The following is an 18,667-nucleotide window of genomic DNA, read 5'->3' on the forward strand; positions in this document are numbered from 1 at the left end:
GGCAATAGCAGAGAGCTGGATTGGAAGTGGAGCATCCCATATAGGATGCTGGCACTGCAGGTGGCGCCCTTACCCGCTAAGCTGCAGCACCGGTCACTGGTCACTAGTCTATGATTTTAAAAATTATCTAAATGGCCAGTGCCACAGCTCACTAGGCTTATCCTCTACCTGTGGTGCCAGCACCCTGGGGTTCTAGTCCCGGATGGGGTGCCAGATTCTGTCCTGGTTGCTCCTCTTCCAGTCCAGCTCTCTGCTGTGGCCCAGGAAGGCAGTGAGTGGAGGATGGCCCAAGTGCTTGGGCCCTGCACCCCATGGGAGACCAGGAGAAGCACCTGGCTCCTGCCTTCGGATCAGCACCGTTTGCCGGCCACAGCGCGCCGGCCGCAGTGGCCATTGAGGAAGACTTTCTCTCTCTCTCTCTCTCTCTCTCTCTCTCTCTCTTTCTCTCTCACTGTCCACTCTGCCTGTCAAAAAAAAAATTATCTGAATGATGTCCTACAAATATTAAAGTTTTCTTTCTTGAATGCATTTTACCATGGTACAAGTTGAAAAATATTCAGCTGCCATTTGCAACACTGGCATCCCGTATCAAAGCACTGGCTCAAGTCTTGGCTACTCCACTTCCAACCAGCTTCCTGCTAATGAGCCTGGGAAGACAGCAGAAGATGGCCCAAGTGCTTGGACCCTGACACCCACGCAGGAGACTAGGAGGGAGTTCCTGGTTCCTGGTTCCCAGCTGGCCCACCCCTGGCTTTTGTGGCCATTTGGGGAATGAACCAGCAGGTAGAAGATTTCTCTCTCTCCCTCTGCCTTTCAAATAAAATGAAAATGAACATTTTTAAAAACTTGCCTGATTTTCTTCTTAACCCAGCGCTTCTCAAACTTGATATGAGATGCAGGTGTCCTAACTGTATCTTAACCATTGTGCCAAAAGCCTGTTTCTAAAGGATAATTTTAATTCAAAAATGAAATCATCAGAAACATAGAATTTTACATTTTTTTAAAAACTTATTTATTGCTTTATTTGAAAGGTAGAGTTAGAGAGAGAATCTTTCATCTGCTGGTTCACTCCCCAAATGGCTGCACTAGCGAGGGCTGGGCCAAGCTGAAGCCAGGAGCTTCTTCTGAGTCTCCCACGTGGGTGCAGGGATCCAAGCTCTTGGACCATCTTTCCTTGCTTTCCCAGGCACATTAACAGGGAGCTGGATTGGAAGTGGAGCAGCTGGACCTTGAACCAGCACCCATACGGGATGCCGGCGCTGCAGGCAGGGTTTAACTGGCTGTGCCACACCACAGGCCCTGCATCTTGTTTCTCACCCTTATAAATACATTCTTAATGTACCTGCAGGAGAAACCCTTCCCTGTCCTTCTGAAAAGTGCACAGTATTCCGCAAACGGTTGTACCCTGATTTATTCAACAGTTCCCTTGTCAGGGGGCATTCAGTTTGGTTCCAGGTGTTTTGGCTTGTTTTTTGTTTTTTGTTTTTTTTTTGCCATTGAACAATCTCATGCATACATCTTTATGATCTGGTATGCCTTAAAAAATAAATCTTTACACAGATGGGAGATTCAAAACTGTGGAGTGCAACAACCCCCCGGCAACCTCAAGTGAGATTTACTTCATTTCCTAAAGCAGGATTCACGAACCAAAGAGTCTGATCGTTTTATTTAAAGTCACTGCAGCTGCCCCACAACGGAAAGCGCTCCCCCACGGCAGGTGCAGGGAGAGCCGGCCCCACAGCTCTGGAGTGTGGGCCTGGAGGGGTGGAGTCAGGAGCCGCTGGGAGAAGCGGTGGGGCGCGAGTTTGAGTAAAATCAGCCACAAAGGCCCTGGTGGGGCAGAATCGCCGAACCTGGGGGTCCTGCTGTTAACTGGCTGCGACCGCCAGCAAGTTACTGGACTGCTCCAGGCCTTTGGCCTTCAACCAACAGAGGTAAAGCCCGCGCGGCCTGTGCGGGGCGGGGATTCGCACGCTGCACCTGCCGGAGTTTCGGGGTCACAGGTGGGCACCAGTCACCGGCGCTTCCAACCAGTGCCCCGGGGCTGAAGGCGTGGCCGGCCTCGAGCTCAGAAAACACAGCTCCAGGGCGCACGGGAGCCTGCTCTGAAACGCCGGGCGCAGTTCCCGGCTCGGGGCAAGCGACCGGGGCCGCCACGGCGCCTTCGCCGTCCACTCCCGCCCGACGGCACACGCGGGCGCACCTGCGGCCCCGAAAACGCGGCTGCGGGGCGGGCCCAGACATGCGCACTGCTGTGCCCGCGCGAGGCGAGAGGGGGCGTGGCCCGACTCCGGACCGGAAGCGGGAGGCTGCAGGGGCGGGCCGGTGCTGTCCCCTTTCCGGCCGGTCCCCATGGAGGCGCTGGGGAAGCTGAAGCAGTTCGATGCCTATCCCAAGACTCTGGAGGACTTCCGGGTCAAGACCTGCGGGGGCGCCACGGGTAGGTGGCGGCGGGGTCGGGGTCGCGGGGAGGGGGGCTGCCCCGGAGCCCGGCGCGCGCGCCTGCTCTCCGACCGGCCTGCTGGAGTCGGAGGGAGCGGAACAGAGGCCGTCTGACCTCGCTCCCCGCCTTGCAGTGACCATTGTCAGTGGCCTTCTCATGCTGTTACTGTTTCTGTCCGAGCTGCAGTATTACCTCACCACGGAGGTAAGGGGCGTGGCGTTCCAGGGCTGGCAGCGGGGGAGGCGGGCGAGCGTGCAGGTCTCACTGAGGTAGCGCTGCCCCAGGTGCACCCGGAGCTCTACGTGGACAAGTCACGGGGAGACAAACTGAAGATCAACATCGACGTGCTTTTCCCGCACATGCCTTGTGCCTGTGAGTACCTCCCCAGGGGTGGAAGTTGCAAGCCCCAGGGTTCTCAGCTGGGCTGCCAGATTGGCATCGCCAGCCTTCGCTTCCGGTCTGGAGCCCGGGACCACCTCGGTCCCCTAAACAGTTCTCCCACCCTCTTGCCCTCCGGGACCCAGAGCCCCTGGCCGCTGCAGTCTTAGGTCCCTTAGCCCGACTTCCTGCTTCCAGATCTGAGCATCGATGCCATGGATGTGGCTGGGGAGCAGCAGCTGGACGTGGAACACAACCTGTTCAAGAAACGACTGGACAAGGATGGCGTCCCCGTGAGCTCCGAGGCCGAGCGGCATGGTAACCAGGGAAGGGGGCCAGGTCTCAGGTCCCAGAGCTGGGTGTGGCCGCCCTTCACAGGTGGGCCGTGCAGGGCTGTGATGTGCTAAACAAGTAGTGCCTAGAGAGGTCAGCTGGCTTGCCTGGGCTCCCCAGCTGTGAAGTCGGAGTGCGTGGGAACCCAGGCTTCTTGCATCTGTATGGTCAGTAGGGTACTCTACCTGCTTATCGTCCTCAGAGGTTGCCAGGCTCTGACCCTCACTGTTTCAGTAGCTAAAGTTTGAGGATGGCTCTTAGGTGTGGTTGGCTTGGTAGAACTGTGGTTGGAGCCACACTCCCCCACGTGTGTGTTTCTCCAGCTGGTGCTGCTTCTCTGCTCCGGAACGCGTTCAAGGTTAGGATAGGTTCTTGAGGCGGCTGCCTGGATTCAGATCTGCCTTTGTCACTTGTGGTCTGTGAGCCTCAGCTATAAGGTACCCGGCTCTTGGAATTGTAGGATGAAATCAGTATAGACGGTCCCCATTTTATGATGGTTGGACTCTGGATTTTTTGACTTTTGGTGGTGCAGAAGTGTACCTATGTAACTGTTTTTCACTTTCAGAATGGCATTCAACACATAAGATATCTAATACTTTATTTTTTTAAGATTTATTTTATTTATTTGACAGAGTTACAGAGAGAGGTTAGATACACAGAGAGAGAGAGAGAGAGGTCTTTCATCTGCCAGTTCACTCCCCAAATGGCGGCAATGACTAGAGCTGAGCGGATCCGAAGCCAGGAGCCAGGTGCTTCTTTGAAGTCTCCCACACGGATGCAGAGGCCCAAGGACTCAGGCTGTCCTCTACTGCTCTCCCAGGCCACAGCAGAGAGCTGGATTGGAAGTGGAGCAGCTGGGACTCGAACCAGCACCCACATGGGATGCCGGTGCTGCAGACTGGGCTTTTAACCTGCTGGACCACTGCACTGGCCCCAAATATTTTATTATTATTTAAAAATATTTATTTTATTTATTTGAGAGGCAGAGTTACAGAGAGAGGTATAGACAGAGAGGTCCTCCATGTGCTGGTTCACTCCCCAGATGGCTGCAATGGCCGGAGCTGTGCTGATCCGAAGCCAGGAGCTTCTTCCGGGTCTCCCACGTGGGCACAGGGGCTCAAAGACTTGAGCCATCTTCTGCTTTGGCAGGCCATAGCCAGAGGAGCAGCCAGGACTAGAACTGGTGCCCACATGGGATACTGGCACTTTAGGCCAAGGCTTTAACCCGCTGCGCCACAGCACTGGCTCCTACTTTATTATTATATAGGCTTTGTGTTGGATGATTTTGCCCCACTGTAGGCTAATGGAAGTGGTTTCAGAGCACATTAAAGGTAGGCAAAGCTAAGCTATGATGTTCCGTAGGTTAGGCTTATCAAGAACATGTTCAGCTTATAGTGGGCACAGAACACCATCGTAGACTGAGAAGCATCTATAATGTGTATAAAATACTGCGCAACGTGGGTGCTCACCGGTAGCTTCCCTTCTTTCCCTAAGCAGTGCTTCCGTGAACTCAGTTCTCACCTGCTGGAGCTTTCACACCTCAGGGATTTCTTTAGTGGTGAGCTTTATCATTCATTCAGAGTTATGCACTGCACACTAGAAGAACCAATAGAGGTTGCTGTAGTATTGGATGTCGGGTGTAAGAGGGCAGAGGCAGGGTTGATTCCAAGGCTTCCAGCTTGAGCAAGTCAGTGACTTGACATGGAGATGACCGGAGAGGAGGAGAACTTTCTGTGGTAGGGGTGGGGAACTATTAGACACCCGTTTCTATGAATCAAGCTGTCCCAGAACTTAGTGGCTTAATACAACAAGTGTTTGTCCGTTTCCAGTTGTGGGTCGGGTGTGGAGGTGCAGCTTGGCTGGGTGGTTCCAGCTTAGGGCCTTTCACAGACGGCAGTCACGCTGTTGCCCAGGGCTGCCGTCATTGGGAGGCATGACTGGGGCTGCAGGCTCAGTGTCTAACAGGGCTCGCTCGTACGGCGAGTGACAGGACACTGTGCCTTGCCGTGCAGGCCTCTCCATGGGGCTCCCTGAGCTCCCTCCGCACATGGCAGCTGGCTTCCCCCACTTGGTCTTGCGTGCAAGTGATCCAGGAGAGGACCAGGGAGGAGTGACAGCTCACTTGATGGCCTGGCCTCAGGAGCCGCACACCGTCGTCTCTGCCACGCGTTAGTGCGTTAGTGGTTCAGAGGTCAGCATGTCATCATGGAGGGGCTGCTTGAGGGTGTGGATACTGGAGGGAGGGGACCAGTGGGGACACCCCGGAGCCCAGCTCCCACAGGGCAAGATCAGGATTGGAGGGGTGCATGTTAAATTCGGGATGCCTGAGTTTACTGTGGTGATGCTAAGGAGGCAGTTAGGTATAGCAGTCTAGAATTTAGAGGAGGAGAGCTGCAGAAGTAAAGGTAGGGCTCATCAGCATGGAGATGGTAGTTAAAGCATTGGACTACAAGGGGACACCTTGGGTGTGAAGGTCGGCAGAGGAGAGGTGGATGGTAGGTACCCTGGGTCCCTCCTGGAAATGAGGATCCAGGAAGGAGGACTGACGGGGGTTAGCCATTGAGATAGAAAAGAGACAAGAAGTATTCCAAAGCCCAGGTGGAGAAAAAATTTCAAGAAGAGAGAATGAAGGACCGTGTTACAGTGTAGCGGGTAAAGCCACTACCTAAGACACCAGCATCATATGGGTGCTGATTTGTGTCCTGGCTGCTCCTTTCCAATCCAACTTCCTCCCAATGGTCTGGAAAATGGCTGCTGGTTCCCTCCCCAAATGGCAGCAATGGCTGGGGCTGTGCCAGGTCAAAGCCAGGATCCCAGAGCTTCTTCCAGGTCCCCCATGTAGGGGTAGGGGCCCAAGCACTTGGGCCATCCTCTGCTGCGTTTCCCAGACCATTAGCAGGGAGCTGGATTGGAAGTGGAGCAGCTGGGACATGCACTGGCACCTATTTGGGATGCCAGTGTCACAGGCAGTGGCTTAACCAGCCATGCCACGATGCCGTCCCCTCCAGAATTTTGGTGTCAGGAGAACGGAGATGGGAGGGGACTAAGGAGAAAGGGGTGAGTTACTGGCTTTGGTGGTGAGGTCCAGTGAAGTTCTGTGCTACTTTTTTCTTGGTGGAAGATGAAGTCTAGGATATTAGCTATTAGTTAAGAGTAAAGGAAGGGACAAAGGGTGTTGGAGGCCCACGGAGAGGGGAGAAGGTGTAGTCACTTCAGAGAGCAGGGAGCGGGCTGATGAGGGCGATGCCGGGATTGCCAGGCAGCCTTAAGGGAGGGAGAGGCTAGAAGGGGGCTCAGAGAGTTGAATCTGACTGGGCTTGGGTTTTGCTCGGGGGCTAGGCTTGTACAACAAAGGGAGAGAGGAGCAAAAGAACCGTGATGGTACGCAGGAGGATCAGTACAACACGGACCGCGGAACCTCAGACAGGAGGAGAGGACGTGACGAGGCGACTGAGTGGTGTCAAAGAGTTGGTGGATGCAGGGGCCAGAGAGAATGGACTGAAAGTTAGGGATAAAGGTAGTGAAGGCTCACATACCTGCTGTTGCGTTTTGGAAGGTTTGCAGTTTTTGGCGATGCCAAGGTCTACGGCTAAGCACGGAAGTGGGTAGCTGAGGTGGACTGACAAAATATATTACTGGAGATAAAAGGCCAAAGTATTGAATATTAAGACCAAATAATTGGCCGGCGCCGCGGCTCAATAGGCTAATCCTCCGCCTGCGGCACTGGCACACCGGGTTCTAGTCCCAGTTGGGGCGCCAGATTCTGTCCCGGTTGCCCCTCTTCCAGGCCAGCTCTCTGCTGTGGCCCGGGAAGGCAGTGGAGGATGGCCCAAGTCCTTGGGCCCTGCACCCGCATGGGAGACCAGGAGAAGCACCTGGCTCCTGGCTTCGGATCAGCGCGGTGCGCCAGCCGCAGCGGCCATTGGAGGGTGAACCAACGGAAAAGGAAGACCTTTCTCTCTGTCTCTCTCTTTCACTGTCCACTCTGCCTGTTTAAAAAAAAAAAAAAAAAGACCAAATAATTCTGACAGGGTAGTTGGGGGCAGGGAACCGGGTAGGAGGCAGAGATGTGGGAGCAGCAGCCAGGCCAAGTGGTTGCGGGTGTGAAATTAGAGCTGAAAGCTGCCGCTCCGTGGGTTGCCTTGGGCAGAGTCACTTCTCACGTGTGGGCCTCAGCATCCTCTCGGTAGTGACCTTTACCCTCACAGATCGTCACAGGCGTGCAGTGGGATGCAGAGTGCAGGTGACCCAGCTGGCGTTCAGTGGTGTTATTTTCTTACCATTAATTCTGTTAAAACAGTCACTCCAGGCCTGACTTGTAGACAGTGTCACTCTCAGTATTAGCTATTACAACTTTGATCATCCCCAAGCTGCTGGCCCAAGGGTGGGGTCAGGGACGTCCCTGTGTTGTCCACAGCTGTGCTTTACCCTCTCCCTAGAACTCGGCAAGGTCGAGGTGACGGTGTTCAACCCGGACTCCCTGGACCCTGACCGCTGTGAGAGCTGCTATGGTGCCGAGTCGGAAGACATCAAGTGAGCAGGACTCAGGGGAAAGGGGAATGTCCGTCAGCCTTGGCCTTGGGAGACTGTGCCAGGTTGGGGGGGTGGGGGTTGGACCGCACAGGGATTTAGAGGGCCTGGGACGTGTTCTTCAGCCGTGGAGCTGGTGCAGGCAGCAGGCTGTGTGACCAGGACCTGCCTAACAGCTGCAGGCCTAGGCCGAAGCTCAAGTGCTCCCTGCTTTTCAGCCCAGAGAAGTGGCTCCAGTGGGGTCTGCCTGGTGTGACCCTGGGTCATCAGACTGAGCCACACTTCTCTTAACTTCGTCTTTTTTTTTTTTTTTTTTAAGGGTTTATTTGAAAGGCAGCATTACAGAGAGGCGGAGGGGGGGAGGGTAAGAAGGAGAGAGAGAGGGACAGAGGTCTTCTGTCTGGTGGTTCACTCCCCAGATGGCCACAACGGCTGGAGCTGGGCCAGTCTGAACCCAGGAGCCAGGAGCTTCCTCCAGGTCTCCCAAGCGGGTGCAGCGACTCAAGGACTTGGGCCATCTTCCACTACTTTCCCAGGCCATAGCAGACATCTGGATTGGAAGTGGAGCAGCCGGGTCGTGAACTGGCACCCAAATGGGATGCCGGCACTTTAGGCGGCAGCTTTACCTGCTACACCACAGTGCTGGCACTATAACTTCCTCTTAAGAGGAAGCATAAGCATTAAATGTAAAAACACCGAGACAGCGGGCCCAGCCCAGGTTATCAAGCCCCCAGTATATTGTAATTGATGTGATGTTTCCTGAGCCCTGACCCCGAGCGGTGGATTCAGCAGCTGGGATAGGCCTTGGAAATATTTTATTTATTTATTTTTTAAAATTGATTGATTGATTTGAAAGTTGGAGTTACAGAGATTGAAAGAGAGGGACAGGCAGGGAGAGAGTCCTTCCCTCCGCTGGCTCACTCCCAGGTGGCCGCAGCGGCCGTGACTGGAAACCAGGAACCTGGAACTCCATCCAGGTTTCCTGTGTGGATGGCAGAGGCCCAAACACTTGGGCCATCTTCTCACTGCTTTTCCCAGGCCGTTAACAGGGAGCTGGATCAAAGTAGAGCAGCCGGGGCATGAGCCAGCACCCGTATGGGATGCCAGCATCGCAGGTGGCAGCTTTATCTGCTGTGCCGCGATGTCAGCCCCAGAAATACTTTGTTTTAAAAGGTTTTCATTAGGGTGAGCATTTGGGTAGCAGTTAAGACACCATGTGGGAGGGTCCAGCGCTGTGGTGTAACAGGTTAAGCCTCTTCCTGCAGCGCTGGCATCCCAGATGGGCGGCGGTTCATGTCCTGGTTGCTCCTCTTCCGATCCAGCTCTCTGCTAATGGCCTGGGAAGTCAGTGGGAGATGGCCTGAGTGCTTGGGCCCCTGCACCCATGTGGCAGACCTGGAAGAATTGCCTGGTTTCTGGCTTCAGATTGGTCCACCCCTGGCCATTGCAGCCATTTGGGGAGTAAACCAGTGGGTGGAAGACCTCTCTCTCTCTCTCTTGTCTCTTCCTGTCAGTAACTCTGCTTCTCAAATAAAGAAAAAAAAGACACTACATGGGATTCTTGCATCCCAGGTCAGAATGTCTGGCTTTGTATCCTCACTCTGCCCCTGCCCCTGATTCCAGCTTCCTGCTAAGCTGTGGGAGGCAGCAGGTGATGGCTGAAATGGGTGGTCCCTGCCACCCACGTGGTGATGGCTGAAATGGGTGGTCCCTGCCACCCACGTGGTGATGGCTGAAATAGGTGGGTCCCTGCCACCCACGTGGCCCATCTGAATTGAGTTCTTGCTCCTGGTTTTGGCCTGTCCCAGCCCCAGCAGAGCAGGCATTTGCAGAGTGAACCAGCAGATGGCAGATCTCAGTCTTTCTCTCCTTCTGCTTTCAAATAAATAATTTTTTAAAAAATTTTATTAAAAATAAAATGTTTTTATTGTGGTAACATAAATATGACATAAAATGTACCATGTTAAGAATTTCTTATTTTTTTAAAAGATTTATTTATTTATTTGAACGTCAAGAGTTACACAGAGAGAGAGAGGTCTTCCATCCGCTGGTTCACTCCCCAATTGGCCACAACGGCTGGAGCTGCGCCGATCTGAAGCCAGGAGTCAGGAGCTTCTTCCGGGTCTCCCATGCGGGTGCAGGGACCCAAGGACGTGGGCCATCTTCTACTGCTATCCCAGACCATAGCAAAGAGCTGGATCGGAAGTGGAGCAGCCGGGACTAGAACCGGCGCCCATATGGGATGCCGGCGCTTCAGACCAGGGCGTTAAGCTGCTTTGCCACAGCGCTGGCCCCAAGAATTTCCTATAATGCACATACCATTTACCACTCTAACCACCTGTGAGTAGCATTGCATACATTCACAGTGTTGCGCAGCTATCAGCACTTTCCCAGAACTTTCATCACTTCAAGTAGAAGGGGAATATATATGGTTTTTCTTTTAAATTTCTTCGGGAATTATGTATTTCTAAGAGTCTTCTTGCCCCTGAGGAAGCACAAGTGAACATTTGGTGGTCATGCATGAGACTGGCAGAGGCTTCATGTGCGGGCGGAATTCCTGGACTCGCTTTCCCAAGGCGCCTGCACTGGTCTCATGCCTCCTGGGCACTCGGCCTTGCCCCATTGGCTGCAGGTGCTGCAACACGTGCGAAGATGTGCGGGAGGCGTATCGCCGTCGAGGCTGGGCCTTCAAGAACCCAGACACAATTGAGCAGTGCCGGAGAGAGGGCTTCAGCCAGAAGATGCAGGAACAGAAGAATGAAGGCTGCCAAGTGTACGGCTTCTTGGAAGTCAACAAGGTATTGGGAGGGGCTGAGGCAGGGTAGGGCCAGCTGGGCTGAGCTGGACCAGGACAGCTCCAGGGAGAGCCGAGGGCCTGACCAGGCCCCGGAGCACAGGCAAGGCACAGCCGGCGAATGAGAGGGCTTATCCCTTACAGGTGGCCGGGAACTTCCACTTTGCCCCTGGGAAGAGCTTCCAGCAGTCCCATGTACACGGTGAGTGATCCTACTACAGCCGGGGAGTTTAGACCGTGGACACCTTGGCGGGTTGGAGTGCCTCTCCCTGCTTCCTAGGTTCTGTCTTGGCCCAGGACCGGCCTTTGTCTCAGGGCAGCCGTGGTTAAGAGCACAGGCTGAGGGGCAGACATCAGTTTCAAGCCTTACTGGCTGTTTGGGAAAGTTTCTCCATCATTTCTCACCAGGTTTTGTGCAAGTTAAAGATGATAGCCCGGGGCTGGCTTGTGGTAGGCGCCTGTTTAAATGGGAGCCCCATTACCAGATGACCTACGTGTGTGGCAGAGCTGGGTTGGGACACAGGTTCTGGGGCTCCTGGGCTCTGCTGTGTTTGAGAGTATTGAACCTACTCAGTTTCTCCCGTAAAATGGGGTTGATGCACTCATACTCGTTCATCCACTCTATGCATTCCCTAGACTCAGCAGTCACCCGCTCTGCCAGGTGCTGGTCTAGTGCCGAGAACACAGCAGTGAACCAGGTTGTGCTCTCAGAACACTCTGGTACAGACAGGGACAGTAACAAGGATGTGAAGTATACGGCCTATCAGATGCTATTAAGCAATGTGGGCCACAGCGAGGCAGGGGCTAGGAGGGGACGGTGACGTGTGCTGTGTTAATCAGGGTGGTCAGGGAAAGACTCTGCTGGGGTGGCATTTGAGCAGAGACCTGAAGGAAGCGAGGGGCCTGCCGTGGGTGTCTGGGCGAAGTTTCCGTGGAGAACAGTGCGTCCCTAAGGCAAGAACGTGCTTGCCGAGGTCGAGCCACAGCGGGAAAACCAGGCAGCTCAAGCAGAGGAAGCAGAGGAGCGTGCTTAGAAGGGCAGTGAGGGGGTGGCCGGGCCGTGTTCCGTAGGGCCTGGAAAGGCATCCGGGGCCTGGGCTTCCACGCTGTGTGAGATGGGAGGCCGTGGCAGGGCTGGAAGGACTGGTGTCTGACCTCACTTTTAAAAGGGAGGCAGTTGACCACTCTGAGCAGCCCAGGGAGGGAAAGGACAGGCCCCGAGAGGCTGGTGCAGGGGTCAGTGCAAGTGAGAGCAGCCGTGAGAGGAGCTGCCGATGGATGTGAGGGCCGAACGGAAGAGTTGTGTTCTGAGTAGTAAGAAGACGGAGTCGCCGTGTAATGAGGTGCGGGAGACTCCGAGGGGCAGGCTGGTGGAGGAGGCAGAGGGTGGGAAGCAGACACCAGGTCAGCTCAGCAGTCGGATACTCTGGCCTGGAGCTGGGGACAAAAGTGGTCTGGAGACAGAAATGTGGGAGCCAGGAGAATGTTTAAGCCAGGACTGGATGAAATCCCCCTGGAGGTGGGGGCTGGTGGGAAGAAGGGGGCTCAGGGGCTGCGCACGGGCCTCGTCCCCGAGGGGCCCAGGGCATCAGGAGGAGGACGAGGACGCTGGAGAGGCCGGAGTGCGTGCCAGGGGACTGGTGTCCTGCCGCCTGCGACAGGTGCTTCTGCGGGTCAAGAAAGACCGCAGCGTGGGTGATGGCGTGGTGAGCATTTGCGGGCGTGGCAGTGACAGGGACCACCGTAGAAGGGGTTCAGCAGGGGCTGGAGAGGAGTGGAGCGAGTATAGACAACTCTGCTGGGGAGTTTGCTCCTTAGGGAGGAGAGAGCAGGCCGTCCCTGGAGGGCAGTGTGGACCGAAGGGAGGCTTTTCTCAGGTGGGTGACGGCGCACAGTGGTAAATGCTGTCAGAATGATTGGCTAAAGAGTGCTGAGAGGGACCGCCACGGACTGAAGCCCTCGAGACAGCGGAAGCAGGCAGAGCCCTGTGCGCGGACGCGTGGGAAGACCAGCCTTGGCAGCGGGAGGAAGCAGGCCTGCAGTACAGCAGATGGGAGCGGGGGTGGTGGGCGCACATCGCCGGTCTCTTCCGAGTGTGTGTTTTCTCTGTGACGCTGAGAGAGGGAGGGGAGAAGGGGCTGCGGTGTGAGGGAGAAGACTGTGGATCTGGTGGGAGAGTGCGCACTGGGGAGCGGCGTGGGTTGCGGGTACCTTGAGGGCCTCCTGGAGTTGGTGACAGAGAGGGCAGGGGGAGCAGTCGGCGTGGCTCAGTGGGGATGGGCTCAGAGTGGACTGATTGGAGTTACCGAGGTTACGGGGTACCAGGTGCCTACTGAGCCAAGGGTGTTAAGGGGATATGTCAGGTGGTCCTGGTGCCAGGCCACGATGGTGAACGGGTAAAGAAGAGAGAGGATGTGGGGGTGGGGCAGGAAGCAGTGGGGCCTTGGTATAGTGGCAGAGCGGTATTAGGTTTGGAGGAAATGAGGAAGCTGGTGGTTGGAGCTCCAGGTGCTTGCAGTTGAACTAGCGAGGGGTGCACGTACTGTTAGGAAGGAGGGGCTGTCCCAGATGCCAGTATGTGGGAGGATTGTCAGGAGCCGTGGCCAACATTTGCTGAAGCCGCTGAAGAGTGAGGGAGAACCTTCCAAGGATCTGTGTGTACCTCTAGGTGACTAAAACAAGTAGGGGTGGCTGGGTGGGGGTTGCAGACTTGTTTATTTTTGTTGTTATTTTTAGATTTATTTTATTTGAAAGAGTTACAGGCGCCATTGCTGTGGCATAGTGGGTAAAGCTGCTGCCTGCAGTGCCAGCATCCCATATGGGCGCCAGTTCTAGTCCCGGCTGCTCCATTCCAGTCCAGCTCTCTGCTATGGCCTGGGAAAGCAGTAGAAGATGACCCAAGTCCTTGGGCCCCTGAACCTGCATAGGAGACCTGGAAGAAGTTCCTGGCTTTAGATTGGCGCAGCTCTGGCCATTGTGGCCAATTGGAGAGTGAACCAGTTGATGGAAGACCTCTCTCTCTGGCTCTCCCCAGTTGGCCACAATGGCCATAGCTGAGCTGATCAGGAGTCAGGAGCTTCTTCAGGATCTCCCACATGGGTAGGGGGCCCAAGGACTTGGGCCATCTTCTGCTTTCCCAGGCCATAGCAGAGAGCTGGATTGGAGGTGGAGCAGCCGGGACTCGAACCAGTGTCCATATGGGATGCCAGCGCTGCAGGCCAGAGCTTTAACGCGCTGCACCACAGCGCCAGCCCCAAGACCTGGGGGCTTTAGGGGGGCATGGGGACAGTGATCTGGAGGGGCAGGGAAGATCAGGAAGGGTGCCACTGTGGAATGGGAGTCGTCTCCCACCAGGGTGCACAGGGTTGAGGTCCTTGAAGGGAGATCCGAACCATGCTTAAAGCACAGGGTGGAGGGGATGTTCAGAGGCTGAAGATGGGGGTGTCACTGTGGACTGAGTGACAAGGGCCCAGCAGAAGGGCTCAGGAGAGACAGCAGTCGGAAGCCATGTAGCAGTGAGGGTCCAGGGGAGCCCCCTCTTCACTCTGGAGGTGGCTGAGGGGCAGGTGGTCTCGGTGGGATTGCAGGCAGATGAGCCATGTCACGCTGTCAGCCAGGCCCGTGTTGGCAGCGGCACCTCTGCTTGTGTGCCTGGGGCTGTTGTCAGACTCCGGGCCAGGAGTGCTGTGTGTTGGAAGCGTGTTCAGACACAAAGGTCGGGTTGCCCACAGGCGGATCTGGCTGAATTAGGCCTGGCAGCTCGTGTCTCACATCCTTGTGGATCGGGGCAGGGAGGGAGGCGGCGAGTCTGATCTCTTACCTGGTGAATGTCTCCAAGTGTCCTCCCATGTTAGGTCCTGCCTGTCTCCCAGGACACAGAGCCCAGAAAGGCCAAGTGCTTGGCTCAAGGGCACACAGCTGGGAAGCGGCTCTTGGTGCTCAGGTCGTCTTTCCAGGCCACCATAGTCTGTCTCCAAGCTCTCTCGCACTTTGCTGGCCCAGGAAGCGCTCCCGTGAGGAGGGGTCTGGGCAGAGGCGTGATGGGAGGCCAGAGCCTGTGGCTGGGCGGGATCCTTGCAGTGCCCTCCTGCCTCTCGCCTTGCTCCCCCGTTCCCCTTGTGACTGAACCTTGTTCTCTCCCTCCCTTCTCTCTCCTTGCCTCCCCCATGCTGCAGTACATGCTGTGGAGAGTAAGTGGACGGGGGCGGTTCGGATGGGTCTGTCCCTGGCACGGCTGCCGCCGGGCTGTAAAGGCACCGGGACGCGTTCCTCGCAGAAGGGCTTGGGGCGAGGGGCCAGGAAGAATGTGTTCTGGCACAGTTGGCACAGCGTCCCCGTGGGCTTTCCTTTTGGGGGCAGGTCGGGGGGCAGGGGAAGAGCTGGTGGCGGTCTCAGGCCCCACCTCTCTCTGGCGACAGTGACTTCCGTTGGCTTTAGTTAATGAGGCAGGCCTGAGTCCCTGTGTATGTCCGGGAGGAACAGGACCTGCGTGCTTACGACCCCCGTGAAGGGCCAGGGCTCACCCAGACCCCAAGGCAGGCCTTCTGGCTGTTCAGTGGGACCAGGGGGTCCCAGGCTGCAGGGGAATGGGGGTGTCACAGAAGAGCCAGGAAGGCTGCACTTCAGAGGGGGCAGCGAGGACTCTGGGCTAGCGCAGGTGGGCCTGCTCGCCTTGACGCCTTCTCCCTTTCCTCCTAGTCCACGACCTTCAGAGCTTCGGCCTCGACAACGTATGTACCGGTGGGAGCCGTGGGGGTGGGGGCACATGGAGAGACTGCCCCCTGTTCTGACAGGGGGTCCCGTCTGGGGCTGAGAGTGACTTTGGACTGGAGATCTGAGCAGGCTGGGGGCAGGGCTGGGGTTGGGGAGGAGCGTCCTAGATGAGGAAGGGCAGGGCGGCATCAGAGGGCAGGTGGCACCTAAGGACCGACAGGTCAGGTGAGGACAGGTGAGGCTGGAGGAGTTGGCAGGGATGGGAGCCCCAGGACACAGAGGCCATGCTGGGGAGTCGGGTCGTTCCTCTGGGAACAGTGGGAAGCTGTTGGCTGCCCCCAGCAGGATTGTGACACTGTCACGTTGGCACTTGTGAAAAGGCCCCTCAAGTGGCTGCCTTGGCTGTAAAGTGGAGCTGGGAGATCTGGGGTCCTCCAGCCTAGGCCTCTAGGAGTTGAGCCCTCCAGGCAAGGCTAGTTGCTGCCACACAGGATCCGTGCCCAGTCTGCATACCCAATGTGTGGACGAAGCCAGTGCCATCAGCTGTGCAGCCCAGGAGCCTACGGGCTGTGTCAGAGTGCCTAGGTAGGGAATGGCAGGTCCTCCTCTAAGGACAATGGCTTCTTCCAGACAGGGCCCCCCTGCCCCTTCCTTCTGCCCTGACTGCCCAGACAGGTCCAGGGGCCCCTGTGTGCCAGGGTCAGGCAGAGCCTGCGCTGGGAGGGCGGGCGCTGCAGGGCCTCAGGCTGTGGTGGTTGGTGCTTGCAGATCAACATGACCCACTACATCCAGCACCTGTCGTTCGGCGAGGACTACCCGGGCATTGTGAACCCCCTGGACCACACCAATGTCACGGCGCCACAAGGTACCAGCCCGGGAGGTGGCCCCCGCCATGGAGGCCCTGCCTGGCACCCTCGCCCAGCGCTGTCTTCTCCCTGCAGCCTCCATGATGTTCCAGTATTTTGTGAAGGTCGTCCCCACCGTGTACATGAAGGTGGACGGAGAGGTGAGTGGGGCCCGCTCGATGGCAGACGCTCCGACTGGGCCTCGCGCTGGAGTGCCTTCCAGCCGGGAGCCAAGTGCACCTGTGCTCCCGCGCGGCGGGGACAGCTGCGTCTCAGGCAGGTCTGGACAAGCAGCTGACCACTTGCAAAGTGCTTGCCCTTTCTGTTCTTTTCCCCTACGCGCCCTCCACCCCCCTCTGTCCCTGACTGGGGTCAGTCAGCCAGGACGGAGCTTCGCTGCTCCCCCTGGCTCTGGGCATCTCTGGGAGCATAGAGTGAGGCTCTGAGGGCTGCCGCCTTGTGGCTGCGGCCTTAGAGAGTTGCTTCCCGTCTCTGGGCCCCCACCAAACGTGGCCAGGACAGGCAAACTAAGGAGCCAGGATTGCACAGCTGGGAGGGGTCCCGGTGGTCCTCGGGTCTGCAGTGTTCGCTCCCAGCCTGGGCTCTCCCTCCACGGTGGGACCAGGGATTAGAGCGTAGGCACTGCCCAGCCTGCTCTCCCTCCCAGGTGCTCAGGACAAATCAGTTCTCTGTGACCAGACATGAGAAGGTCGCCAACGGGCTGCTGGGCGACCAGGGACTTCCTGGAGTCTTTGTACTGTACGAGCTCTCGCCCATGATGGTGAAGCTGACAGAGAAGCACAGGTGAGGGTGGCACATGGGTGTGGCCAGCGTCTGGGGGGAGGGGAGGGGATGCCCACTGAGCCCACCTGCTCCTCTGCCAGGTCGTTCACCCACTTCCTGACAGGCGTGTGCGCCATCATCGGGGGCATGTTCACAGGTAAGACGCCGCAGGACAGGGCAGTGAGGGTAGGCCCAGGCACCCCAGGTTTTGGATGGGGAAGAAGGGACCCCTTGAGGGCCAAGGGAAAATAGTGGCCCAGCTAGATGGGCGACAGGGCTCTCAGGGTCAAGACAGGGGCCCAGCTGGGCCACTGCCAGCTCTTGTCTCTCCCCCAGTGGCTGGACTTATCGATTCACTCATCTACCACTCGGCACGAGCCATCCAGAAGAAAATCGATCTAGGCAAGACGACGTAGTCACCCCTCCCCTCGGTCGGTCCCGCTCACCTGTTGCTCTCGGCCTGTGGTTGTGTCCCCAGCCTCCTCCATCACACCCCTCACTTCCTCGGAGACTCAGTCCCACCCCAGGTTGATAAATCTATGGATTGTGATAGTACCTGCTGTCCTCTGGTTCTTGGGTCTGGCTGGCGTCTGGCACCGACCCCCTCAGCTCAGTCACTTGCTGAAGCATGGCTGACGGGCCCGGGTGGCCTCTGGAGCCTCCTGCGGGCCTCCCCTGGCGACCAGACAGACATCCGCCCCACAGCCCTGTCCTCGTCCTGCCTCTGCTCTGGTCTTCAGGCCTTTCGGGGTCAGCCTCAGGTCTCAGATGGACCTTCCTAGGGGGAGCTTTCTGGAGCCACCATGGCCCCCAGGGCCAGCACCCTAAGTACCGGTTGGGGCTTGTCACCTCTTTAGGGACAGCTCAAGCTCAGGTTGCTCCCTGCCACCCTGGGCCACCTGAGCCTCCTGCTTGCTGACCCTGCCCGGTGCGAAGCCCCAGGCTGGCTCCCGGTAGAGTCCATGCAGGGCCTTGGAGTATCTTTGACAGAAGCAGAAACCACAAGCAGTGGCCACCCTGGAGCAGAGCCACCAGCAGACCCCTGCTCGGGACCTCCCATGAGAGCCCCCCCTGCTGGGGGGAACCAAGGCCCAGAGGCCTCTCCGCTGCCCGGGGATCCAGGGACTGTAGCAGCCGCTCAGGTGGCCAGATCCTGCCGCAGGGCATTCCCATGTAAGGCCACAAGGGGGCAGCAGCGGGGACAGAAGCCAAGGATAACAAAACCTCTGCAGTGCAACCTGAGGTCCAGTCACACAGGAGCCAAGTGGCCTTGGCCATGTGATATAATCTCCTCCGAGGATCTCAGGATCCCGAACTTCCTCTGGGGCCCCCCTGTCCACCCACAGGCCACGTGGGGGTAGGCCCCACCCTGGCCACGTGAGCCAGTGCAAGCCAGGCTCTGAGAGGAGCAGGCAGGCTCCCTTCCCGTGTGGCTGTGGTGGGGCGAGCTTGCTGCGGGTCCAAGGCCTGCAGGTGTCCCCGAGGGGACAGCAGGGCTGAACCAGAGGCAGCATTGCTGGTTTGGGTGGCAGTGTCTGAACCCTGAAGCCAGCGAGCCAGGCTCTGGGACTTGCAGGAGCACAAGCCAATAAATTCCCTTCTTGCTGCAGCCAACTTGGCTTGAGATTTGTTGTCACTTGGAACCCAAAGTGTCCTAACAGGTACGGCCACTCAGGTTGGTGAGGGACAAGTTGCAGTTCAGCGTGCTTAGCTGTCAGGGACAGTAGTGCCACCTGCCACCGGCAGGTGAGGTGAGAGGAACCCCCACGGCAGGAGCAGGGCTCCTCGGCCCTGGGCCTCCTGCACTGCCCCCTGCAGATCCCCCGCGCCCGAGGCCACCCGGGAACA

General features: G+C 57.2%; 1 protein-coding gene across 1 annotated transcript; it reads left to right on the forward strand.

Annotated features, from left to right (window-relative positions):
- The first annotated feature begins 2,306 nt into the window (after positions 1-2,306).
- On the forward strand, positions 2,307-18,427 carry ERGIC3 (ERGIC and golgi 3). The gene is made up of 13 exons (XM_062204110.1): positions 2,307-2,440; positions 2,577-2,647; positions 2,728-2,815; positions 3,020-3,139; positions 7,594-7,687; positions 10,317-10,482; positions 10,623-10,680; positions 15,177-15,208; positions 15,960-16,056; positions 16,133-16,197; positions 16,704-16,840; positions 16,921-16,976; positions 17,156-18,427. Exons 1-13 carry the CDS (start codon positions 2,353-2,355, stop codon positions 17,233-17,235), a joined length of 1,152 nt encoding a protein of 383 aa, XP_062060094.1. The 5' UTR covers positions 2,307-2,352; the 3' UTR covers positions 17,236-18,427.
- Positions 18,428-18,667: the final 240 nt, after the last annotated feature.

The sequence above is a fragment of the Lepus europaeus genome, chromosome 10, assembly GCF_033115175.1.
Source record: "Lepus europaeus isolate LE1 chromosome 10, mLepTim1.pri, whole genome shotgun sequence".
Taxonomy (NCBI): Eukaryota; Metazoa; Chordata; class Mammalia; order Lagomorpha; family Leporidae; genus Lepus; species Lepus europaeus.